Consider the following 27,246-nt stretch of genomic DNA (forward strand, 5'->3'; position numbering starts at 1 on the left):
CCACCAACTTTGGAGTCAAACCAAGTGCTGCTCTGCCCCCGGGAAGCAGCAGCTCCATGTCACTCTTGCCACTCCGCTTTCAGCCAAAAAAGAAAAACAGCATTTATGCAGTGAAGTTCCAATTTCTGATGGGAAACAGCAACTGAAGTCCCACTCAGCTGTGACTCACTGCTCAGTATATTAAATATTGTGTAGTCAAGCTTAACTTAGAAGACAACCTGCTCTCTGCCCCCAGATAGTGCAAAACCTGGGCAAGTGAGTACTTAGCCCAGCTAGCAGGGATTAAACAATCTCACATGGATGAGATCTAGATCAAAAATATATGGATGAATTTAGACCTTATAAAATAATGGGTTCTGCTGGACTTCATTTTGAGTCATAAGCATTTTGTTTCTCCCAGATTGTCTAAATGGGATAAAAGGTACTGAGCCGGGCAGGACTATGAATAATAGAAACATCCCTATTGGATCACAGCTAATTAGTTGCAATTGCACTATTGGCCTTCTCAGCAAAGTCGGTTTCAACATGCTTATTGAAGCCACCACTGATTTCTGGACAGACACACATTTAAATCAGAATGTATGTGACTATGGAATTTTATGACAAGAACTCAACAACGTTTACCAGCCAAAGTTGTGACCCCATCAAGAAACAATGACATTTCCTTGTCAGCATGTATTTTTCATGCTATGTCACTGCCTGATAATAATTACACATTATGCTTTAATGGTTACTTTTAGGGTCTTTTCATGACTTTGTCCAGGATAGCAACAGAGCCAACCAACCTAGATATGTGCACGTTTGAAAAAGGTGCTTTTTTCTAGTCCTTTAACATTTTTCTGGGGTTTTATTTAGACCTGCCATGTATGTCATACATCATGCCAGTATGAATAGTTCAGCAGACTACACTTTGAACAAACTGGGGTGGATCTGATGGGGTCCTGCCAACCTGTTCAAAACTTTAAAATATTTGGTATTAAATGGCCCTTCAGGAGCCATATCTACATTAGTGAAACTATATTGAGACAGTCATAATAGACTGTTGTCACAAATCCTGATAAAAAGCAAAGCATCCTCAGCATGGTCAAACTTGCACTAACAAACCTTGCCATTTATATTAGGGGAGTAATTACACATCCAGTCCCATAAGTGAAACAACAAAATAAATTTATTTGCTCCTGAAGGGTCCATCTGTTCCGTGAAGCAGGTGCACCCCACAGTGTCCTGTCAAGTGCTCACCATTCAGCCATACAATCAGGGTACTAAAAGCCAGCCCTGCTGTGCCAACGAGTTCCATCCTCAGTAGCTGACCCCTGCATAACTCTCTAAGATGCAGCACTACATCAGCATGCCAGGCATTTTGAGAATGCCTAGCAATTAACCTTAGCAAAATGAAACACTTGCTGGAAGCTTTTCCAATTTTCTTCCTGGCCAGGCAGATGAGAAAGGGAATGCAGGGCAAAAAGGCTGAAGGAGAGAAGCTTTTGTCCTTTGGTTTGAGGCCTGTGATGCACAAGACTTCACACAACTGAGCTTCCTGTGTAGCTGTCATCACAAATCTGTGCTCCTCATCCTCCAGTGGTCTGAAGGCACTGGTCTGCACTCCTCACACATACACAGCACTTTCTCACCCATGATAGGGTACTCGGGCATGCCAGGGCACATGTCAGAGCAGGCTCAGGAGCAGGCAAACATCCTCTCTCAAAGAATAGGAAGGGTAATAAGAAGGCTAAGAAAGTCATTATACTTTAATATTGGCATTTCAAGAAGTCAGAAGGAACAGCAAGGAAGTAAGGGAGACAAATCTCCCAACATTAAGTCTGATTTTCTTAAAATAAGAAGAGCTATTTGCTGCAGTTTGGATTCACTGTTTTCCAATGCAGTATCAGACTGTTCCCAGCAATGAGGACAAAGCTGCACTTGATGCAGAGCAGGGCCAAAGAGGGTGAGTGGTCACTACAGCTCATCAGCAGCCATATCAAATGGGTTTCATCTTTAGGCCTGAGATAGGGATGTGCACACTGTTCCTGCTTGCTATTTATCATGAAGGGAATCCAGACTGATTTTAGTGGCTGCAATATAACTACATTGGGGGTTTTATCACTGTAACTAAACCTTGAGTTTAGTCATCAGGAGGTAAAAACCCCTCTATCTTCTCAACTGCCACTTAAAACACAGTTAGTTGACAGACAGACAACATTCATCTCATCACTTGACATCCTATGGGCTTGAAGTCCTTCACATGAAAAGGAACAAATGTCATTTTCCCTCAATAACTTCTGGGCTTTGTTATGCCCTTGAAGTGAGAGCTCAGTCAGAATTAGCTTGATATTTTTATTTTATAATGCCATTTCTGCACATTTCACAACCCAGCCTAATTATTTTACAGGTCCTGCTGATACAAAACAGAATTAACATGCTTTTAGTACACACTTCTGCTATATCTAGACATGAAATGGGACACGAGCTGCAACTTCAAGCCTAGTTGAATTTCTCTCCAAAAACCAAAGGCTTCCTGAACTGGGTTCAAACCTCCTTTTGATTTCTTTGAATGTAGCTGGAGTCAGCATCATTGCCACTGATGTCAGCACATACATTCAAACACTAAGAGAAGCATCAGTACTTCCTTTAAAATATTCTGCAGTAAACACACACTGTAAAATCTTCTGGTCTGTGATAGAGTTTCTCAGTCTCTGAAGCAAAGTGAAAGATGACTGCCAGCACCTGTGATGGCCAGCTGTGAAACATGGGAAGGTACTTGAGGCCAGACTGAAGCCTGTTGGGACTTGCTCACCTCAGGAAACAGTCCAGCTCTGGTAGTGCTTTTCATTTTCTCGGTACAGAGAAAAAACAAGACCAAAGGAAAAGACTGAAAGCTAAAAATAACAGTCTTGTCCTGGAATCACTTTTCCTTGTGAGTAGTTCCTGCAAATGCTAGAAGCAAGTTATGTGACCCTGAATGAGAAAGTAGGCAGGTTCACACTAGCAAAGGGTGCCCTTGAGACTCCTTTTCTCTTTAGCCATGGTATGTGTTATGAAAAAAGTAATCATCTTGAGAAAGCCCGAAGTATTAGAGTCCATCAGTTCTTGCCGAGGCAAAATTCCAAGCGCATCATTAAAAATTTGTCTAAGCAAAAAGCCAGAAACAGAGACTCTCACAAGTAATAAAAAATACCTCCTAAAATACCTTTCCCTTCACTAGTCTACCTAAATACATGGAAGAATAACAAGGACAATACTCTTGCTCCTGAAAATAAAGCGGCTTACAGGGCACCCTTAAGGTGCCCCTATTCAGCCTCCCTGTTGCTCTAGGTTATGATGAGGCAAATACTTTTCAACACAGGTACAGTGTGAACACATGTCTGGAAGAAACTAATTGTTGTAACTGTGTTTACCTGGTGATGTACTAGAAAACCTGCTTTTGGACACCACAGTGACCAGTTATAGTGCAGCATGCTGGTAAAACTTCCTTTGCAGCATTAAATTCCTTTTAGCATGTTTGTCTATTGTGCAGCAAACCTTAACTGTTCCTGAAGTCCTGCTGATACAAAACAGGATAAATATGATTGTATTACGTGCGCCTACCACAGCTAGACACGCACAGCTGACAAATACAAGCACTTACTCCTTTTCCCACACACAGCACAGGAAAACACTCTTATGTCTTAGTGCTCTGTAGCACTCCTCCTCTCCAGAAGGAAAGGATTTCTGTCTTCCATCAGAAGGAAGAAGACATTTTTGGCCACTGCGCTTGCCTGAAGAGATTCAACAAAGCTAAGTGAATTTTCTTTTCCCAAAAGTAGAAGAAACACCTAGATTAATTAATCTCACTGTTCACTGACAGCCAAAGCACTTCTGTATCAGTGGCTGCTGCTGCAAAAGAATGCTGGCATTTAACTGATATAAATTACCTCCCACAGGTCAGTATTTCTTTCATTTAAACAGAGGAAATCACAGAGATATTAAAATCAGTGCTGCACTACCTGTTTGCTTTCATTGACTTTATATCATGGTGAACATTGTGGACATGACCTAATGCTCCATATAATCAAGTTCCCATTTTACAAGATGCTAATTGAAACCAAGAATATTTTACAATGATAGCCCAGATTGTAACTACAGTAATATCTAACACAGATTAAACAGTCAGGTACTGTGAACTGGCAAGGCTCCAGCTGAGGTAATACTATGTATCCACAAGAGCTTTTCTTTTAAAAAGTAGATCTAAGGACATATCAAAGCATTCAGAAAAGCTCACACTTCCAAGCAGTACTATTCAGACCTATAATCAAGTCTACAATGAAAGAAGGCTGGAAACCACAAATGTAAAGCAGCAAAATACTTTCTGTTTGTACACACTGGCTCTGAGGATGAAAAGCAGTAGATTAGAGCATTACAAAAAGGGAAGGCTACAACCTGTGCTTGGTTCAAATCAGAAGTGAAAAATAGACTCAATTTAGTCCCAAATTGTGCATCAGCAAACAGAAAAGGTGTTGCTAGATGTGTCAGAGCTAAAGATGTGGTATTGCAGTGCAAAAGACAGTCCAGTCACTGCCTGCACTGTGCTTACTTCAAGCTCCAGTTCTCTGTTCTCTGCTTTTCAAGACCACTGAACTTGCCAGCAGATTTAAAGCAAAATAAGTAAGGTTAACAGCCTTGCTGATTTCAGTTTAAACCAGCTAGGAGCTATTGTTCTAATAGACCAGAGTGTACATTGCACAGGAGTCCAGAACAGTCCTCAAAAATTTTTCTCCCCTAACCTATTTCTGTCAGCTTTTACTGTTGCACTCTTGACTTCACTTAATGCTTAACATTTGGTCAACTCTTCAAAACAAGTGGAAAAAGGCTTACATTTTCTACAGCTCAGCAGTGAAGCATCTTATCACAGTAAGAGAAAATCAGACATCATCCTGAGTTCACACTTCATATTCTACCATCTTCTTTAGAGAGGGAATTCCTCAGTAGATCTGCAAATGAGTGAATATTCCTGTTTCCTCATAGGTGCAGAATTTTAAAATTAACTGTTTTGTAAAAAAATTCACTAAGCAAACACAGACTAAGTGCCTCCTTTCACACCATCACTTGGCTTCTTCAGTGCAGAAGCTGCTCTGGGACACAGGGGGCGAATTCTGAAAGGAACAAATACAGATCTGAGCTCCCTGACTGCCACTGGCAGAATTATGTCTGTCTAAAATCCCAGGCACCACTTTGAAAATCTACCCCTAATTAGCGGCAGTGCTTCAGCTGCAACCCCCACTCTGCTAACAGAATTATCCAGCTCTTGAATGCAATATATTCCACTTATCCTGTTAGCTTGTTAAGCCATTGTGCTGGCACAGTGGTATTTTTCTATCAGGTGCTTCCAAACAGCTGCCAGCTTCTCCGGCAGCAGCCTCACTCCTGCTGGGCTCTCTGCTGCCGGCTCCCGTCCCTGAAGGATGTGACCACACACATACACAGAGCCTTCCCCATGTGCCATGGTCAGCAGCATTCTAGCCTTGTAATAGACCACTGTTAAAAACGAGAGCAAGCTCCTGGTACTAAAGTGATTTCAGCATTTATTATAAGAAAAAGAAAGGCCCAAAGCATGGGTGCTGGCGGGCTGAGCATGAGCGTTCCCATCGAGGATGCTGCAGCGCCAGTGTTGGGTCTTCTTCAGCAGCGATGTCCCCGATGTTCCAGGTGGACCGGCACACAGTCAGTGGGTCAGATGCAACCTTTTTATCCTGTTTTTTGTTCCTCTGGATTGGTTTCTTTTTGGATCCTTCATTTGCATGAAGGTTTAAGGCCCTTGATTGGCCCATGACAGTTCTGTCCAGGCTGGCTCGTTTTGCACGGAGGGTGGCGCACTTAGGTGCATTATGGTACGTTGAGTACCTTATTTCTTATAACTATCCTTTTAACCCTTTTACAATATAACAACCAAACTAACAGCACATGCTTAACAATTATCAACTATTTTACAACAGTTGCTAATCTATTTCTAACACCACCTTCTCAATGCCATTCCCTAATTCAGTAGAGAATCTGTTTTTTGTGGGCATATGACAATTACCCTCTCTCTGCAGAACACATCTTTTGCCCCACCCTCTAGCAGTATTTATTGATTACTTCATTTATTCCAAGGATACAGAAGTTTTTCATTCTAAAAACTCTCGTCCTAGAAACCCTTTAAATAGGTAGCAAGTAGTGAATAAAAATTTTTCTCCCCCATGGAAAGCGTTATGAATTTTTTCACCAGATACTAGATTACAAACTGTGGCAGCCAAACTAAAATACTGAAAAAACCCCTGCTGCTTAGTGAAGTGCCTCAGTGGCATCCTCTAGAAGGCAACTAGCAACAGGCTTATGACAAGAGGACATCCAGTGAGAATACATGCCAAGTATATGGAGGTTTCCATGTTGGCATGAAGCTATTTCATATTCCCCAACCAATCCTACGTGCCTAGAATGCTCTTTCAGTATAACCAGAATCTCAAATAAGGATGCTGGGAGCAAACACTTCCAACTAAAACAATATCAAGGACTGAGGCAAGAAATCAGTACCTCCCACAGAGTCCAAAATCTTTTTCTTCCAAAAATTTAGTAAATGCAGTTTTTTAATTGTTTCAACAGCCCTGCCTAATAAACTTAAATTATTCTTTGGCAGCAGAGTAAAGACTTTGATTAGAGATTCTGATCTTCCTTCACTCTTTGAAACCTAATTTAAATAGTCTTAGATTTTCAGATGCTGAAAGACAATCACACATGCATGTGGTAGGCTTTGTGTTGCTGCTTTGTGTTGCTGTTTCTGGGTTGAGGGCTGGACTACCTCTAAGCAGCAGATCTTTCACTTATACCTATCAAACTTGGGGGAGGATTGTTTTCTGCAGCATATCCTACCAACTGCCCCCACACTGGCCCTAAGACTGCAGGTTATTTGGTGGCAATGACCCCATGAGCTTTAAGAAGTTTCTCAGCAAGATTAAAGTGGTCCAAACCATGACAGTATTTTACAGATCCAATGCTCAAAACAAACAGCAGTTTAGTTAGCAGGGAAGATGGCTCCTTGTGGTTGCTAAACAGTTTTGTGTTTCCCAGTGTTACCACCATCCAGGAAAAAAACTCTAAGAAAATCTGTTGTTATGATCAGATTTATATCAGGCAGCTGCCTAATGCAGACCAGTATTGGCCCTGTAAATCTGACAGGTCCATAAATAGACTATTAACGTGCTTAAGCACTCTGACAGCAAGAACTGCTTGTAAATATTATCCTCCCTGGAACCCCTAAGCAATATCCTGCAAGCCACTGAAATAACTGGGAATTTGCTATTGACAGATGAAGAGGCCTATTGGGCACTGATTGGATCATGTAATTTTGTATAAAATTTGCCCCACAGACTTCAAAATCAAACTTTTCATGAAAACACTTTGTATGGAGAATTAAAAAATTGCACATTTTCTCTCTGCCTATGAAACAACTGGAGTCACCAAAACATAGGGCACATATACTGGAAACACTGACACATCCATGATGTCTACGAAAGGCAGGAAACCATCAGCAGCTGCCTTCACTACAGCTTCAGAAGCTGCTCACTCTTCTGACATGGTTTGGGTGGGACGAGTGCACAGATGAGTAATGCTGACACTCGAGGGAGAGTGAGGGAGAGAATGGATCTCTCAGCTAAGCCGTGTTTAAAGAAGGGCTCAGGGCATTAGTCATGCTGACAAAGCTCTGGACAAGGGAGTCAATGACCCTTTGCACCATAAAAGAAGCAGCTAGGCAGCGAACAATGCCCATTCTTCTAAATGAATGCCTCAAATACCAGTTCAACCATGAATGCCATTATTTCCAGAAGTGAGTTACAGACACTTTACTTTCAACCTTGGGTCCCACTTTGGGCAGAAATGAGGCAACTGTAGATTTATAGTCTGAATTTAAAAGTAGAGAAATATCTGTGCTACTTCAGATGTCTCTCGATCTTGCTGAATTCCTAATAAAACATTTCACTACACAGAGCATTTTTCAAGTCAGGATGCCACAGAAAGAATGAAGCTGAGAAGAAAAATAAAATTCTGCTTTTACAGTATCTACAGTGAGTTAATGCAGCCTCATTCACACTCAGTGTTTCTCCTTTTAGCAGATCCATTAGACTCAGCAGAAACTGCTTACCTCACCTTAGCAAACCCATGGGTTTTATTTTTTCTTTGCTTGTTTTGTTATTTGTCTGATTTTGTGGTTGTTTTATTTTAATCTTTTCTATATAAAAATAGCCTTTGTTTTCCAACTAGCTTCTGCTGTCTACAGCACTTGATGTTTTGTTTTTCTTAGGTTTCTGCTTTCTAGAACAGCAGGATTTAAAAAGTCAACAGCCTTCTCCAGTGAAGTGGGCTTGTGGGAATACTGATTGTAATCAAACTGCCATACAATAAATAATGTTGGATGAGATCTCCTGAAGTCACCTGAGCCTTCAGTCAAAACAGGTCCAACTTAGAGCAGGCTACTCTGGGCCCTGTCCAGTTCAGCTCTGAGTATCTCTGAGGATGGAGATCCCACAAACTCTCTGGGCAACCCATTCTAATGTTTGACTACTCTCTTGACACAAAAGATATTCCTAAAGCCTAATCAGAATGTCTCTTGCTGCAGCTTGTGTCCACCACCTGCTATCATTTCAACATGTGTTGTGACTAGAGTGTGCCTCCTTCCCTACAATATCCCATTAGGTAGTTAAAGGAAACAGTAACATTACACGTAAGAATTCTCTTAGTACTGAAAAATTAATCCAGCTCTATCTCTGCCACTCCTTGTAGGTAAATTCCAGTCTGAAGGAAGAAGAAAACAGAGGCCAGACTCATTCTGAAAATGAATGTGGCAGGGCACTAAGCAAACCTGAGGTGTAGGAAGGACTTCTGGGGAGAAGCTGCTTTTACAAAATCTGATCTCCAGTAAGAGATGAATTCATTACAGCAATTTGGTCACCACCAAAGGCCTTGTGAAGGATTTGCCTTGGTGCATACTGGACGCAAGTCTTCTGAACATAAAGTCACTAAAATACAATAGGAGGGAAGAGTGGTGTCAACTAAATGCAGGAGTGCTGTCATTTGAGGGAAATCATTAACTACAGAAGCCCTGCAGGCCAAGCCTGACATGGCCACAGGTCACCTCCACAGCAGGGAGATGTCTCACATGCCTGGGCTCTCCTGCCAGCTCTGACCACCCCACTGTGAGGCTCACACAGCTATCAGCTGCCTGTCTGTGAGGCAGCAAAGGGATCCTAAAGGCTGGTTGTGGTCAGCACTCAGCATGCTTTTCAGGCAGTCTAGACCTCTCCTAATCCAGAAGCTCTTCAAAACGTTGAAAGGAAGAAGCTAAAATAAAGGTGAAAGAAATTTACTAGAAATGGAAAAACTGGAGCCAGAAAAGAGGAAAAAAGCAAGGGTCTATATAACAAAAGTGGAAAACAAAGGGAAAAAGAAGTGGAGAATGCAATAAGGAAAGCAAGAAATTAATTTCTAAAATTCCAAATCCTTACATCCTAAAAAGATTCCCTTCTGACCTTTCAGATACATCTCATAACACCCAAGCCAAACACCAGAAAAGTCCCAATACTCCAACAGTGATCACTACAGCTTTGTTAGAACTCAAACCTGACAGCAGCAGCTTTCAAACTTGCCTATAACAGAGGCAAATGAGATCCTTTGCAGAAAAATAAGAGAAATAAACAGCCTGCTTTAAAAACCAGGGTTTCCTGACAACAGCGGTACTTGCAGACTTTTCTGGTATTACATTTCAAAAATTCACACAAAACTGACTCAGGTGTACAGTAACAGCCCTAGGCTGCCCTCAAACATCTCATCTCTGGAATCACAGTCCAGAGTTGTAGTCTGCCAGAAAAAAAGTCACAAATGTGTTGGTATTTGAGACATGGTCCATTCTTCATTTTGTTGAACTGAAGTTTAACAATTACACAGAGTTAGTTGGGTATTATGAGAGGTGCTGGTTGTCCTTTGCTAAGAGTATCAGCATGTGGTTCAATTAATGTGGTTTATACTTAGGTTCACCACCAAGTCCTACCACACAGGCATAAGGGCAAAAGCTGCCCAGTGTAAATAAAAATCAGACTTGATGAGTTAAAAAAGGAAGTGTGTCAGAACAATTTAGTTACTTTCCATCACTTTATAGATGTAAGAATTAAAGCCTCCTTTTAAAGCGGACATATTGAGTGGGGAGGTGCTGCATGTTTTCAATACAGATGGAAACAAGCTTGCCTGAGACCTCAGCTAGCTAGCCAGGGAAAAAAGAGCAAGATATTTAATGGAAAAGGAAAATGTTTCTCAAGAGATTCAAGGATTAAAAATTAACAAAGGGTTCACAATTCTATTAAAGAAATATTCTTATGCACATCTGCTGATATAAAACATACTGACCTACACCAATTTCTCCACTTGTACGAAAGCTTGAGAAAAAACGAAGTCGGAGTAATAGTGATAGGGAAAAATTATTTTAAAAAGCGTGCAATATTATTTAACTTTATTCTATCAACAAAACTATGTTAAGGGACCATGGTTATCCTGTCAAGCTTCAAGAAATCATAAAATGCAAACCTAAAAGATTACTGTGAAGCACAAAGTCTGCCTCTTGATATATAAATTTTAATGCTTCTTTTTTTAGCTGTCTCCCATCATAACTTTTTCACAATGCAACATTATAAATGTATTTTTTGATCACCCAGGTTTTGTGTGAAGTTAAGTACAGGCAATGCAAGATATACTCAACATACAGATAAAAGAAAAGATAGCATGATCATAATAGGGCTTGCATGCATGTGCACATGGACATCCATGCACGCTAAACTCACAGGGCAGGTACCTGCAGGCACAAGTGTTTCTTGGGATGCTGAAAAACCTTCTGGCTTTCAGTCACCATTTGCTCCTCTCTATTGCCTACTTAGGGTATTTCTACTGAAACAACCTGCAAGTTATTGCAGGTTGCCCACAAACATTCAAAATTACCTACAAATCCACCTGTTATAAATACCTGCAATTTCACCTCATTGTCATTTCCTCAGTCATGTCTGCTGATTTTAGGTTATCTGAGGGTATGAGTTATTTCAGAAGAGATCTTAAGTACTGGCTATTTTTATAAAGGATTATGCATTGCAAAATGACAATAATCTCTTCTCTCCACAGATCTTTTTCCCTGCCCCTCTTTCCAGGACTAATGAAAGCAAAGAAAACAAAAGAAAGATATTTCAAGAAAATGAAATTATTTTTCTCTATTACTCTGGCTGCTGGAAAGTCCTTGGTTACTGAAAATCCAATCAGGACTAAATTGCTGGCATCTATCAGCTGTAGAAGATATGACACTTCACTGCAGAGCTACACACAGGTTCAGTGCAGGCTGCAGATGTGGCTTTAACAAATTCTGTGACCTCCTTCTTTCCCTCATCATGTCTGGCTGTTTGTCTGGCTGCTGCTCTGATGTAAAGAAATCTACACAGTACTTTAAAACAGGCATGTTGGTACATGAGAGCTGCTGAAATTTGTTGAAAACTGCTGAGTGAGAGACTGGGCACACAACTGCCCATCTCGGCTTAAGTTCATATCTTGCCTTGTATCCAGATACTTGTGATACAGATGTGTGGACACAAGAAGAGGTCTTGTACCTATCTTGTACCTATCTCCCAGCTTTCCTCCCACTGTGCCAGCTTTCCAGCTGCCCACAGGAAACATGACATCCTTTATCTTAGGAATATGTGATTCCACTAAAATCTGTGTTACGTTTGTGGGTGCTTCAGAGACTTTATTATCTGTACACCTACCCAAGCATTTATCAGTATTCTCAACTATGCATCAAAGATTTGTAAAACTGTGCTCTGCTTTGGCACAGCAAATTCACCACTTATGTGTTCAGCTTATTTCTCATTTGTGTGTCCTAAACATTTCCCTCCCATCTGAAAACCTGCAGGCTACAGCTCTGACAGCAACACAGAGCACAGGCAGCTTGGTTAGTGCATCAGGAGACCTCAGTCAGAAACCATAGCTAAGTCCCCATGCTCTTTTCTGAAAGAAAAGAAAACAAACAAAAAAGCACAACCAAAACAACACCAAAACCAATTTAACTCAACTTTGCATTAGACTCCAAAGCAGCTTGTCCACAGCGACATGCCTTTCAGCAGTAAGTAATTTTAAATAGCCATACAAAGAAACACAATGTAAATAATTTGCATCCAGCCTGTATTTGTGCAGTAGCTCACCCAGGCTTTGAGAGAAGGACCAACTAAATAGGCAGAAAGATCTCTACTACTTTGGTGGATCTGGCTTTCAGGTTGCTGTAATCTACACCAATAGATTTACAACCCAATAGCCACACCTTTGTAATCATCTCTCCCTGCAGATTAGCCTTCATCTTCCCTTTCCACTTGGCAGTGTGTTTGAGACACAGCAGTAAGTACTGTTAAACAAAAGACCATCTCCAAGAAATAAGATGAGTCTCTGACATCCTAACACTGTTTTACAAACCTCACAGATATTTTAAAAAATAAAACCATAATTACAATTACAGTATACAGTAATTCTGCTGTATTTACCATGTTTTCCTGATGTCCTATTTTTCTATTGTTACAGAAACTACCATAAGAATTTTACAAAACCAGTCTCTTCACTGTCCCAGCTCCATCTACTTATTTTGCCTCATTCATTGCAAGCTCTTAAAGAGCCATTTGGCATTTTATTCACTGCTTTGGATAAGCAGCGAGTTAATGTTTTTTCCTGTACATCTTTTAAAATTTATTCAACATCTTAAGAAGGCTTATCCACACAAACAGCTGTCTCTCAGCTAATATTTGCATTCCTTCTTCAACATGAGTCATTTCTTCTTTGTTCTAAACTAACCAGCACGGCTTAGTATGCCAATTTCCCTGAATGGACATGTCAGTCAGAAACCTGACCACTGTGCTTTTCAGCATAGCTAATAATTACTATTAAGTCTTCTGCTTCGTCTCATCAGCTAATAGGAATTAAGAGCAGATTAAAGTCTATGATAACAACTTTCATTTGAGAATTTGTAACCCTTTTGGAAAACATTAATTCTTAGCACATACTCAAGAAGTAAAACATTGTCACCCACATCTGAGGTGAAATATAAGGACGACCAACAGCAGTGCTATAGAACTGTGGTGGTTTGGTAAAAACCACTACAATAACAAAACTGAACAAGACATTTTAAAAAGGCAAAATTAGCTTGAAATCACAGGTACTAAAGATGGGCCATCATTAAGAAATTAGAATCTGAACAATTAGAATTCATACATTAAGTCAGACAGTCTTGAAAAAGTGTCAGCATGATTTTAATGATAACCAGAACATGGGCTTCTTGTCTCGATGAAAGCACAATGCCCTCCTAGAAACATGACTGGAAATGACTTCCTGGGTGTCCTGGATTCAGCTAGGGTAAATTTAACTTCTCAGTAGCTATTAGAAGTGCTGTGTTTTGGATTTGGAATGAGAATGGTACTGATAACACACTGATGTTTTGGCTTTTGCTGTTTTTATCCCAGGTTTTTATCCCTGTTTTTTTCCTTGTCTCATGCTTTTCCAGTGAGGACTTAACAAAAGAAACTGGGAGGGAATATCTGGAACAGGTGACCTGAACTGTCCAAAGGAATATTCCAAGAGATTACCGTGCAATATTCCAAGAGATTACCATGCCCAGTATATAAACTGGGGGGAATTACCTAGTAGCAAAGTTGATTTGGGCTTGGGAAAGGGGGTCTGGCATCAGTCAGCAAGAGGTGAGCAATTGTATTGTGCATCACCTGTTTTTTCTATTATTATTACTGTTATTATTATCATCATTTAACATTACTACTGTATTTTAATTTATTTTCAATTATTAAACTGCTCTTATCTCAACATACAAGTTTAACTTTGATTCTCCTTCCCATTCCATCAAGCTGGGTGCAGAGGAGGGGCAGGTTGAGTGACTGCATGGTGCTTTATTTCCAGCTGGATTTAAGCCAGACAATGGAGGCCAGCAGATACAGCAATTGGTACATCTTATCCCAGCTCATTCAAATTTCTTAGCTAATTGACATAATTCCTGCTTCAAAGGTCTTCTACCCCAGGAGGGAGAAGTAAAGCCTTTGATACAGTCTCCCGCAGCATTCTCCCGGAGAAGCTGGTGGCCTATGGCTTGGACAGCTGCACTCTATGCTGGGTTAAAAACTGGTTGGATGTCTCGGCCCAGAGAGTTGTGGTGAATGGAGCCACATCCAATTAGTGCCTGGTCACTAGTGGGGTTATTGGGGCATGCCCTGTTTAATATATTTATTGATGATCTGGACAAGGGGATCGACTGCCCCCTCAGTTTGCAAATGACATTAAGTTAGGCAGGAGTGTTGATCTGCTGGAGGGTAGGAAGGCTCTGCAGAGGGATCTGGACAGGCTGGATTGATGGGCTGAGGCCAGTTGTACGAGGTTCAACACAGCCACGTGACAGGTGTTACACTCAGGTCACAACAGCCCCAGGCAGTGCCACAGGCTGGGGCAGAGTGGCTGCAAAGCTGCCTGGCAGAAAAGGACCTGGGGGTACTGGCTGACAGCAGCTGAACATAATCTAGGGTGTGCCTAAGGAACCAAGCAGGACAATGGCATCCTGGCCTGTATCAAAAATAGTGAGGCCACCAGGAAGGACCAGGGCTGTGACTGTCCCTCTCTACTGGGCTCTGGTGAGGCTGAATCTCAAGCCCTGTGTTCAGTTCTGGGTCCCTCACTTGAAGTAAGATATTGATGTGCTGGAGCGAATCCAGAGAAGGGCAACAAAGCTGGTGAATGGTCTGGAGGGTAAATACTCCAGGAGCAGCTGAGGGAACTGGGGTTGTTTAGCCTGCAGAAAAGGAGGTTCAGTGGCGGCCTCATTGCTTTCCACAACTACCTACAAGGAGGTAGTGGTAAGTGGGGCATGGCCTCAAGATGCAGTAGGGGACGTTCAGGTTGGACATGAGGAAGAATTTCTTCAAGGAAAGGGCTGGCAAGCATTGGAATGGGCTGCCCAGGTTGGTGATGGAGTCACCATCCCTGAAGATGTTCAAGAAAAAAGTGTACTTGGCACTTAGTGCTACGGTCTAGTTGACAAGGTGATCAGTCAGAGGTTGGAGTCAATCTTGGGGGTCTTTTCCAACCTAAACAATCCTATCATTCTATTCTATGATTCTATATCTCAATTGTAATTCTATACAAAACTATGAGGTTGTTATCCACACTCAGCATTTCTTTTTCCCATATTTCTACATAAACACACAAAACTCGCGAGTAGCAGAGATGATAAGAGACTCTGAAAATATCTGATTTAATTTTGTAAAATTGTCCAAGAGAAGATGCAGATCAGAATTGCGTGTCACCTGACACACATGCATCTAAGTGCCTTAGAAGAACTTCAGTAAAAGGAAACATGGTAAAGCTGTAAGCAGCGCTAACTGATACATAGATGGGAGAGTACAACGGCTTCTTATCTCCATCTTTGCTAATCCTGGAACATGGGAGAAGACAATAAAATTGAACAAAGGTAAATGCAAAAACTGAAGAAAGCAAAGCTGGTTTTTTTTACTTGCAAGGCCTAAATAAAGGGAACAGTGGGGGACAGAAAGCTTATAAATGACAAGCTCAAAATTATTTTATTTTCCTGCTGGAATGACTTGCAGTCATCAAGCCTCCCACTTACAAGAGGAACACAGGCTTTCCCAACATCTGCCTCTCTATGTGGGTCCAGTGCAGAGCAGTAAAGGACAGCTAGTGAAAACATTAGGGCAAGTCATGATGTGGATAAGCAGTCCTGGAAAGAAAATGGAACACAGAACACCAAACCCTGGGCTTTTCCTCTTTATGCTCCATCAGGCAGTACTGTAGACATACCAAATTTGACCTAGACGATTTCATGCCCATGTACTGCAGGATTCTTATAGCTTCCATGGTCTTGGCTGTTGGACTAGCTGGATGCTGGATTCACCCTGGCAACATTCCTGTTCTTTTTTTTTCTAACTGAAAAGTGTAATTTTTTTTTTAATTAAGATTGTGCCAAGTATAAATAGTGCTTTCACTAAATAACAAACACACACAAAAAATGGGTAGAACACAATGTTCTCTTTTTAAATTGATTAATGGGCCTCTAGTGCACCGAATGAGATTTAAATCAATGTGTACAAAATTGGCAATTACAAATCAAACCAGCAAATGCAGGGGAAAAGGGTAGAAATAATCTATTTTGTAAAGGAACATCAAAGCAAATATTTTTGCAACTGCTGAACTGAAACATACTAGAAAGCTGTGTCATATAGTCTAAACTATCCCTGGTAATTTATCTTGTGCTCACCCACAATCAGATTCATGCCCTATCACGGCAAGTAATTCCTAGAAAGGAGGAAGCAGGATGTGCTTCATTCCTTCCTTCAGCACTCTATCACCTTCAGCTCTGAAGTACTCCCCACATCTAAATCTTTCTTTCCTTCCCTCTTCAAAAACTAAAATATCTGCCCTCAGACTCACTGTGTAATGGTCAGGAACTCCATTGTTTTCCATTAATGAGAGAGTATCTAAGAATGTAAAAGGCCAAAGCAAGGATGATTACACCAGTGCAGTGTGCTGAACAGTTGCTGATCTCCCCATAATTTACTAAACCACAGAAGGGAGCAATATGATGTGCAGATATTACCATGGCTATTATGTGACCGTAACAAGAGACATTCCAAAAGCAAGTGGCTGGGAAATACCAGACTCTTATTGAACCCATTAAAAAATAAATGGCTTGTGTAATGGTCTCCTTGGTGCTGCTGAAATAAAATCACTTCAGTTCCCATCTGTCATACTTTTTATTTCTTCATATCAACTCTGCACTGTATTGCAAGTCTGCTAATTAAACCATTCTAAATCTACACTTAGAAGTTCATACAGTATCAGATGCCCAGAAAGGTTAAATTTGACCCAAGTGTTTTCTTTGAAACAACACGTACAAAGAAATTAGGGCAACAGGGAGAAGCCCAAAATTGGTGCAAGAGACCTGCACAGTGAAGACTAGGGTGTGGCCAGGGATACTTATAGGGATGGCTCAGCAGCTCCACAGTTAGTGCTGCTTAGGTAGAGTCCATGAAAGAGCAAGAAATGGACAATAATCTAACAGAACCTGCAAATGGTAGCACTGACCCTGGTTTTTGTCCTGTCCTACTCTGCTTTAAATCTGCAGAACTGTGCATCTGGACTAACTCAACAGGAAAAAGTCTGATGGATGAACACTTACAGAATTATTTTACTTAATAATTTAATAGATGCCAGTTTTTTCTTATGTCACCTCTTTCTTGTTTAAATCCATTGCAGCTATGTCTACAGCAACATAGCATGTGTGAAGCTGCTAGGAATCGAAGCATGCCTGCAGTGGTAAAAGAGGACTAAAGCTAGTGCCTCCTTGGTGACAAGCATCACATTCCAGAGAAGAGCAGCACTGATGCCTGGTCACCTGCTGCCCCAAATCCCACACGCACCGTGCATGAGGCTCTTCCCCTTTTCTCCTAGATATGCCCTTCTTGAAGATCTGTGTGAAATATGCAGGTAAATCTGGGCAGAAAAAACACTGAGAAGTATTTTGGGAGCTTTTGTCACATAAGGTTTTTTCCAATCCATTCTGATTTTTTATGCTAAGACTGATTTTAGCTCTTTGTTTGCAATTCCATTAAGATGATTAAATAACCTTTCATATGGATGAATGAGGAAATTATCAAGACTGATAAGTTAAATAACATTTAAATATGCAAACAGCTGTGTGCTGGAAAGCACAGATATTCCTCCTAGGGTGTAACAATAAAAACACACATACCTGCATACTGAGAGTTATGGGCTGCTGCTCAGGAAATCAATGTTCACAAAGAAAATTGTTCGTACCTCCCCTACTCAATTTGTGCTTGTTAGATAATAAATTATGAGCACTTACCTCTCAAAAAGGGTGTAAATCTATGAATGAATGATAATAGGAGTTTCAACCACACCAAGCTGAAAAGTCAATAACAAGACAGAGGAAAAAGCCACCAGGAGCATGGACCTGGATCCTTTCTTATTTAGCCACTGGTACATCTGAAATCTGTCCTAATGAAAATGCAACTGACCCTACTTGCCAATTGTGTTCTGTTTTGAAAGAAAATCAGTAAACATTTCCAGTAAAGTCAGTGGGGTTTCAGCCCATGCTCCACACCTAAATCAGAACTGTAAAAGCAAGTATTGTTAAACTGCACTCAGAAGAGACCTTCATTACAAATGAGTTTTCTTAATATTTAAAGAAAAACTCAACCATCCCTACTTAAAATGAGAGTAGGGAAACTAAAAGGAAGAAAAAGGTTATTATTTATAACATAGTGACTGTAGTTATGCTGCAGCCAGAGGACCAATTACATCCTGGTTACGCTTTCCAACTCCACTAATTCGTATAAATGAAGTGCTCACTACATGACAGGGTAATTGCAGTGTAAATACAATAGACTTTATATAACTAGATACTGAAAAAGAGCCTGTGTTACTGAGGTGGCAATAAGAATTAATTTGGACGTGTCATTAACCTTCAAATTCTTTGAATCAGTGATAATTAGGATATAGAAAAGCATAACCAAAAATGTAATTACACTGAACTAAGGGCTCAATTGTGCAAGTATTAAGAGGCTGCTCATGGGAGTAACTGTGCTTGAACATGAACTGAGTATGACCAAATCAGGCTGTAAAGCACTCCTGTGGGTTTATAAGGAAACAACATGGAAGGGAAGGAAAAAAAAAATTAATGACATTTTTCAGAAGTAGCATGCTGATGGTTGTTCTGATATCAAAAATCACTCCCTTATATTATGTAGCTAGTGGGGTTAAATTCTGCCAGGAAAGTCCCCCTTCCCTCTGAATGCATGTTAGCTCTAGCCACTGAAATGGCTGATGTATCCCTTCTCTAGGACACTTCATAGCAAGTATACAATGAGTGCAGACAGGACTTTGTAACATGAAAGTGCTAGTGTTCCCTATGTACATCCAATCTTTGTTAATTCCCCTCTAAGATGTACCACTAAACTTCTCTGATCACCTTCTGTGAGCTATGACAGCTTCCTAACTCTAGACACCACAAAATTCTTTTGCACACAATCACAAAATTGCTCCTTGAATGCCTATGGAAAACCAAGGACACACTGAACTGTCAGTTCAAATGCTAAAACAACTCCCCAGTCAGTGTAAAAATTTCTTGGAATTCAAAGACTCATGTTGTCATGTTAGACCACTTCATGATGTTGGCCTACAGCAGTGGCAATGTATGAGCACACGTGCAGGGAGGGTGTGGACAGTCTGCTGCTGTTGTGAAAGAAATCCTGCATCGGGGACAACCCAAAATGGGCAAGTACTTCCAACAGGTGAGAAACCCACACAGGTCACTTTCCTTCCACAGTTTATGGATCAGTTACTTTTTTCAGAATTATTCACATAGTTAATCAGGGAATCCACTCTCTTTCAGCAATTGTTTCTTAGCATACATATTTTCTGCTAGGTGTCCTTTTAAATTGGAAAGGGACCGTATGCTAGCAGAGAGAACTTTGTATTTGACTGCTTCCTTTCCAGTTATTTCCCCTTCTCATTTTGGCTTGATTTTTTTTCATTTCTGAATGACTAACCTTTGCAGGTAAGAGGGGGAGATGCATAGGAAACATTGGTGGCACTAACAATGCTGCTCCTTGCCTTGTATTGGAAGGCAGCTGCAGCTGGCGCAGCTCTGGCTATTTCTCAGCTCAAGATAAGGAAAGGGGATTCTCTTGCTCACTTTTAACAAATACACAGTTACCTAAGCATACCCACAGCTTCCAGAGAAGTGCTGCTTCCCTCCCTGGAAATGCTGAGCCTTTCAAGGTACACCGCTTACACTTGTTAAAGATGTACCTGGCTTGCATTCTTTGCTGTGATTAATTGCAGCAGCCTTATGTTGTGTTTGCCATAAACTTCTTTTTTAACCTCAATTGCTGAACAGTGCAGAAGCCACTGGAAGTTTCTGTTCCCTCTTTATTTACTGTCTGTTGAAGTATAATTATACCTACACCCTGCAAATCAGACTTTTACATTTGTTCCATAGCAATGTCCTAGAAACATGGACAGTTTTAAAAATCTCTCATCACAGAATCAGACATGAAGTGAAAAAGAAGACACAGGTGAGATTTTAAAATCCAGCCTTCCAATAGAATGAGAGATACAGCTGCTTGTACATGCACACTCTCATAAAATCCTGTCTTGCAGCATATGTATGGAAATGAAGCAGAATCCTTCATTATCAAACGCTCCTCGGCAGCCCACGCTCTGACGTGAAGGCACGTAATGCAAACATTTACAGCAGGAAGTCCTCAGGAATGATCAGTCACCATCAAATAGCAGCAGCTTATCAAGCAGTAATTCCTGCTGTGGGAAACCCAGCTGAGGCAGCATTTCCACACAAACACAACGAAGAAAAGGTCTCTTTCAATAATCAGCTCCAATTTACACAGCTTTTCCCACAATGCCAAGTGTATCTGACGAGTCCCACCACGATCTGTGAGACAGAAACAGTGGCATGAAAGCTCCAGAGGTTCAGTCAGCTGAGGTTCTTTGCATCAAATACACAGCGAGTGAATGCTCCCAATTTAGTGAAGACATTTGTCCTGAGACTAAAGCATTGATTCTCCACTTACTGCCATTTAATTGTGATGTATCAAATTTATCTTTTCAGGCTATAAACTCTTAGGGAAAAAGGTTCTTCTTCTGCATGCTGTTCTCATGCCAGCTTTATTTTACTGCAAGAAAACCTTGTTCAGATTTAATTATTTTTATATTAACAATATAACACTTCCCTATTGCTAGAATTAATTGCTGTAACCTGTATTTCTTTCTACAACAATGTCTGATGTAAAGTTGAATCAGTGGTGACAATATTATGAATAAATGAAGAATAACAAATACAGGAACATTCCGGATGTTGCAAAAATGCTCTTTTCTACTGAGAAAACCATTTGCTCTTCCCTACCATGGTAATGTTTGTGCTTTAGTAGTATAAATTCCTGTGCACAAGCAACACTGCTTTCCACTAGTTCAGAAAAAAAAGGAGCCAGCCAGGATGTTCCTTTTCTTTTTTTCCAGAATTGCAGGTGCTCTTTTTTACTGTCATTACCCCCAGGCCTATCTGCTGCCTCAAATTCACATTTAAGCTTCTGCCATGTATGAATTGGCCAAAGTGCACAGCCCTTCATTCCCAGATATTCAAGCCTGATGATTCACAGGCAATAAAATGTGACAGGACTTTTCACCAACAAACGAACTGCAGGGCATCCTAATCAGCAGGCAAGGCAGCTCTAATAACTGGGTTACAGCATGAGGGGATAAGCTCAAACGGAGCAGAACATTCATAAGACAAGAAATGTGAGATGCTACTCAGCCTAAAGCACCACTGGTGCTATACAAAGACAACCAACTTACACAGCAGCTGTTTTTTCCCTTTGGAAGAGAGATTCCTTTCAACTGCCAGTTAAAGACAGTCTCAGCAGCATGTGAACAAGAATGGCAACAGCTTACAGCCCCCAGCATGACTACTTCCAGCTTCTTTCCCCTTTTCAATTGCAGCAAACTGCAGTCAGACAGACAATGGAGGATTCTTTTTTTTGTTGCTGTTGTTTTAGATCGTGGTGTTAGGATACTGCTGGTTATCAGTGTTTTCAGACTTGTTGACAGGACACACACCAAGCAGCCAATATGCCAGCAGCTGTCCCTGATGCAGAAGCTGTCATGCGCTCGGAGGCTTGGACAGAACCCACTTGGGTGGCTCTGGCATCAGCTGCAGATGAGTTAGTGCTAGCAGTAAAAACACTGTCTCCAGAAGGTCACCTGTCCTCAAATGCTGCTTCTCAAAGGACACCTGCTCTGGATCTTTTTGCTAAGCTGTGCCAAACAAAAAGGTTTGCTTATGTAAAAAACACAAAGCCTCCTTCCTTCTGTCCCTCTACTGACAGCCTAAGAGTCAGTGAATTTATGACACTATCACTACAATGGTTTCAAAATACTTCAGCCTTGACACCACAGTAAGATACCTAAGGAGATTTCCCCGTAAAGCTATTTTTTTCTAACACACTTAGGTCCATCAGACACTGCTTAAACTCCTACTGGCTGCAATAGAGGCTCAATTTCCAAGTACAGACCACAGGATGGCTTCTTTCAGATGGGATGTGCAGGAAGCTGTGCCAGGATCTGAAGAAAGCTGCCTCTGAGCAGTAGAGGCCCTCTCTGCACTGAGGCCACGGCAGTCAGAAGACCACAGCTTTTGTTGGTACTGTAAGAAATGCCATGCCCAACACCCTGGGGCAGTGCTCTGCACCTCTGGAGCAATGAGAACAACTGAGGAATTTGATAATCCTCCTCCACCAAGAAGGGCCCCATGTGTGAAGTCTCACTAGGGTAAGAAGTGTCAGGGATCTCTGACATGAGCTACAGGCATGGGTGCTAGAATGTCACAGCCCTCAACTGATTGCACAAAATAGTGAAATCACAGTCAAAGGTGAGTGTTTGCAGTGCCAGAGATAATGTCTGCACTTTGCATAGTAATATCCAACTCCCAGCAGCAGTTAATGCAGAGGCCCACAAGAACCAAAAAAAGAGTAGGGCTGAGCAGATCCCTTGTTATCCCCTTCCCCACCTTTGCAGTGGGAGTAACACCATGTGCCAATGGTACAGGATGCTATAAAACATTCAAATACTTCAGCAATAAAGGTTGGACATGTACTGCAGAGAGGCAAATGGAGAAAGCCATCTGATGGTGTCAGTTGGGAGTGGAATTTGGAGGATCACACTTAGCTGAAAGCCCTCACACAGGCAAGAGTCAGCCCAGTATTTTCTTCCAAACTCTGAAGGAGTTTTAAAATCTATAGCACTTTTCCCTCTTTGCACTCATACAGAAGGCTCTGTCCAAGTTCATACTCCATAACTTTTGCTGCCATTTCATTGCTTTTCCTGTCTTCACTTAGTATTTGCCTTACAATGCATCAAGTAAGTCATGCAACAAAATCAGGAAGAAGAAAACAAGAGACAAAAAGATGCTGTACCTACAGCACTGCCGGTTGGCCTTTCTGGTCTGCAAAAACCCACACAGGCTATTTTGAAACCTAGAAAGGCAGGAAAAACTAGAAGATTACAGAAAAAGAATGCTATTTCCATCCAAGGACACTGGTTGTGTCCTCAGACAGAAAACTATTATCTGATACCACTTTTAATCATATTTTGGTTTTTAGTTGTGTACAGGAAACTCAACTAAAGGTCATAATAGGCAGCCCACATCTGATTTCTATAAAGACCATGAGTAGTGCATGAAGAGGATTTTCCTTTAAACACAAGTCCTGCCTTGGCTGAAAGTGAATGGTTGTTTTATTTCCCCATAAATACGTATGTAAAGGTCTCAGCTAAAGAACTTGGAGAAATTACCTATTTGTATACTACAAAGGCACAGATCTCAGACATTTTTCTACTAATTTCATACATACTGCTAATACTTAATAACAAAAGAGTAACCCTTCCATACTAGACCTGAAAAATTTGTGCAGTTGGCTCCAACTCAGGTCTAAGACATGGATGAGAATAATGCAAAAACAAATTCTAATCTCTCAGCTAATGGTATTCATTGCCTGGGTTGGCTGGCTGACCTTTCAGAGAAGACAGGGACTACATCAATGGCAGACATCCCATTAAATTACAACAACTGGGAAATCAGCAACAAGTTCTGGGGCAACAAGACGTGACTCATTACAGGCTAAAAAGAACTTTTCAGCATCCCTCACAATGAAGATATCCAAGGCCACATCCTAATGTTCTTCTGAATACAGCTCAAGGAAACTATCCAGGCTCTAAAACTGATGAATGGCTTCACCATGAGCACATCAGAAAGGTGCAATGAGACAAGAATGTCTTTTAGTCCTGAAAATGTAGGATGTACAGCAGCCCCTACCCAGCATCTAGTTTGCAGCTATATTGTATATCAAAAGAAGGCAAGGAGAAATCATCAAAAGTCTTTTCATGGCTCAAGGGTGAAAAAATGAATCCTTTCTGGCTCTGGTGGAATCAGACACAGCCAACACACAGCATGGGAGACTTTTCAGCCTTTCTAGAAATACTAAGTTTGGACTGGGAAAAAAAAACAATCAAAAACCCACACCCAAAAAGCAACAACAAGAGCAACAAAAACAAACACTAAAAAAAAGGTTAAAAAATTAAGTGATGTCCACTGAAACTGACACATACCCACAGGTAAGACAGTTCTTTCCTGAACCCCTCTTCCAGACTAAACAATATCTGACCTAGTCTTTTTCTTATGCTGTTTGGAGTACAAGTTCTCAGCTCATGCAGGTCTCTGCCAAGCCTGGCATGCAGTGAAACACTGTCAGCAAGGCCAGACAAGATTTGGAGGTCATCAAATCTCTTTGTGGGCTTCTAAAAGATGTTTCACTCTCAGGGTGATAAAATCTCCCAATACCAGACTAGATATATAGCTTTTTAGAGCTATCTAAGCCACAGAGCTTTGCTAGGCTCTAGCAAATCAAAAATGCTCTCAGTGAAGCCTCAATCTGTCAAAAATAATGTTCAGTCCTTTGATAGATCAGGTCCCAAGTGCCTACTTCTTACCACTGATGGGGGCATGTCACAGTCTGCTTGTTCCTGGAACTCAGAGGCACTGCTGTAAAAATGCTCATTTTGAAAAAAACACTTTAAAAGAGGAAAATCTTTTCCCTTTCTGGACACTTACTGTATTTACTGTCCAAGGATCCAAAGTCCTCTAGGGGTATCACCCAAATCTCACAGCACCCAGCAGAGACAAGAGAACTTTACAGAACAGGATACAGCTAGGATGTGGAACTTGCCCCAGATCACAGAGGTTATCAGTGACAGATTCAGAGCTGAATCTACATTCTCTTGGCATACAAACCCACATCTTCATGGAAAGATTACTCACTGTACCACAATACAATGAAGTGCAAATATGTTCAGTTTTGATATAAAGATATATAAAGCATGCAGGGAAAGGAGGGCATAGCACAGTAGGATATACATAGGAAAAATAATAAACATAACTTACAGGAGCTGCGTTGTTTTTCACTGTCACGCTTGGAGTCGTGGCTCGTAGTGCCCCACTCACGCCATGGTAGTACTTGAAGCAGATCTTTGTTTCAGCTGAAAAAAAATCCAAAAGAGACATATAGGATTTAAAAAAATGTTAGGGGTAATCTGCATGATCAGCTACAGCTCAAAGGCACAGGGCTGGCGAGTAGCTAAATTGCAAATGGTTCATTCTGGCTGGATGGCACAACAGGATACCTCCTGCCTCTGATCTTCCCCTTTGTCAGGGTGAAATCTGGAGTTTGGTTCATGGATTTAACACAGTTAAAATCCAAACCTCTTCTGAGCCAAAGTTACCACAGACAGACTTTAGAGCACATGTTCAGTATCCTTTAGGAAGAAAAAAAGTAGGGACATATAAATCTTCCCTGTTCAGACATACCAAGCACTAATGTGCAGAGATATTTAGGAACTTCCTTAGGACAAGATTGCATAGCTGCTCATTGACAGGTTTTACTGTGCCAATTTATTCTGGCCTTGGTCAGGGCAAGGATGTAGATCTCCACAGATGAACTGCTTTGACAGTTACTACATTAAAGCATTTTCAGGAAGAGCAGAGTGTCACCAGACCCTGCCTTAGTGTATTTCCACTGACTTCTAAACATCTAAATTAGGTGAGGAACACAGGAAAGGTCATGAGTTTTCACACTCATAGTGCTGCTTTTTGCCCCATGCATTGGCATTCAAATAAATAATATTGAGGGAAATTCATCTCAATAATTGTATCAAGGCACAGAAGTGAAAGCTGCTTGTTAATCAGCCCCTCACAACCCCACTTTCTTGTCTGCTACAAGAAGGAATGACAGTTCCAGCCAGCTTCTGTGTTGGTCTGTGACTACAAACAGATGCAAAGCGCTGCTATTTGTCCCTTCGTGCCTGGAACTGGGGACTTGCTGGAGCTCATCCTGGCCTGCCTGCTGGCATGCCAGAATTTTCTTCCACAGTAAACTAGATGTGAACTAGCCTGGTATGTGCCTCAGCACAGCTGGGACCCAGCAATTATGCAGCGTTACACGTGTAACAGGTATGTTTGTGGGATCTGAAAAATGCCTGTTTAAATAAAAGCAGCTTTCACATCTTCTAGTTCTAACTGGATAATGACATGGAAATGTTCATCTGTTCCAAGACTTTCCTTAAGACCTTGCTTTGTAGCTGCTGCTGTAGCTCAGGGAAAACACCAGCCTTTGCTGGTAGAGTCACAAAAATGCTCATTGCAACTACAGTTACAGTCCATGTGTGAAAACAATTTAAAAAATCCCATTTACGTGTTTTAACATACAAATTGTATTGCAGTTTTAATACCAGTAACAAAATTACTCAAATCACTGCAGCTGTGACAAAAAATATTAAGAGCTGAGACTGGAACCACAGATTGTGGTTCTGTGATCTGCTGTTTGTAGATCCAAGAAACAACCATGTAGCAGTCCAGGTGGAAGCAAAACCTGGGACGTAAAAAGTGGTGGAAACCCTCAAAACCACAGGCCTGAAATGATTACCCTGGTACCTACACAGGAACATAGGTGGAAACAGAAATCCTGATACGTTTTGAAAGACAAAATAATTTTAGAAGTGTAAAGCCTTCCCAACTTTCAGATGTCACTCGGGAAATGAAAAGCAAAGAGATGATGTTCCCAAGTACTCTGAGCACTGCTCACATTCAGGGGGCTTCCCAGTCCTCTAACCTGAGGGGTGCTGCAGGAATGCACAGCATTTGAATGTTCATTGATGAGAAGCACAGTGCTAGCACACTTAATCTGTGAAAACCATGTTTTCCATCCCCAAAGCCTGTTCTTCACCAGAGTGCACATTTTGCTCATACAGTGAAAATACAGCCTGTCCCACTATATCCACAATGTGTACATGTGTCCCATTTACTTCACAGCATTCCACAAGAATTGGAACAGAATATAGAGTCCTTCAGCACCTCCATGAGGGGCTGTGGGGCCCATCCTGGGGCTGAATTCATAACTATACCCTCAAATGAAATTCTGCAACTTTAAGAGATTTACTTGAGGTGTCAGTACAGCTGAGCCAGCGACCCTGCTGTTGCACCTGGGAGCAGCAGTTGTTTCCTTTTGGCAGCAA

At 41.2% G+C, this 27,246-nt stretch overlaps 1 protein-coding gene across 3 annotated transcripts in view; it reads right to left on the bottom strand.

Moving 5' to 3' along the window:
- Positions 1 to 27,246, bottom strand: part of HECW1 (HECT, C2 and WW domain containing E3 ubiquitin protein ligase 1) — a 253,494-nt gene that overhangs the window by 98,212 nt on the left and 128,036 nt on the right. For all 3 annotated transcript variants that reach the window (XM_059478944.1, XM_059478926.1, XM_059478936.1), the window contains one exon: positions 25,121 to 25,215. In XM_059478944.1, the coding sequence (XP_059334927.1) occupies positions 25,121 to 25,215 (95 nt within the window). The remainder of the gene's footprint in view (positions 1 to 25,120; positions 25,216 to 27,246) is intronic.

This window comes from Ammospiza nelsoni, chromosome 1 (assembly GCF_027579445.1).
Source record: "Ammospiza nelsoni isolate bAmmNel1 chromosome 1, bAmmNel1.pri, whole genome shotgun sequence".
NCBI lineage: Eukaryota > Metazoa > Chordata > Aves > Passeriformes > Passerellidae > Ammospiza > Ammospiza nelsoni.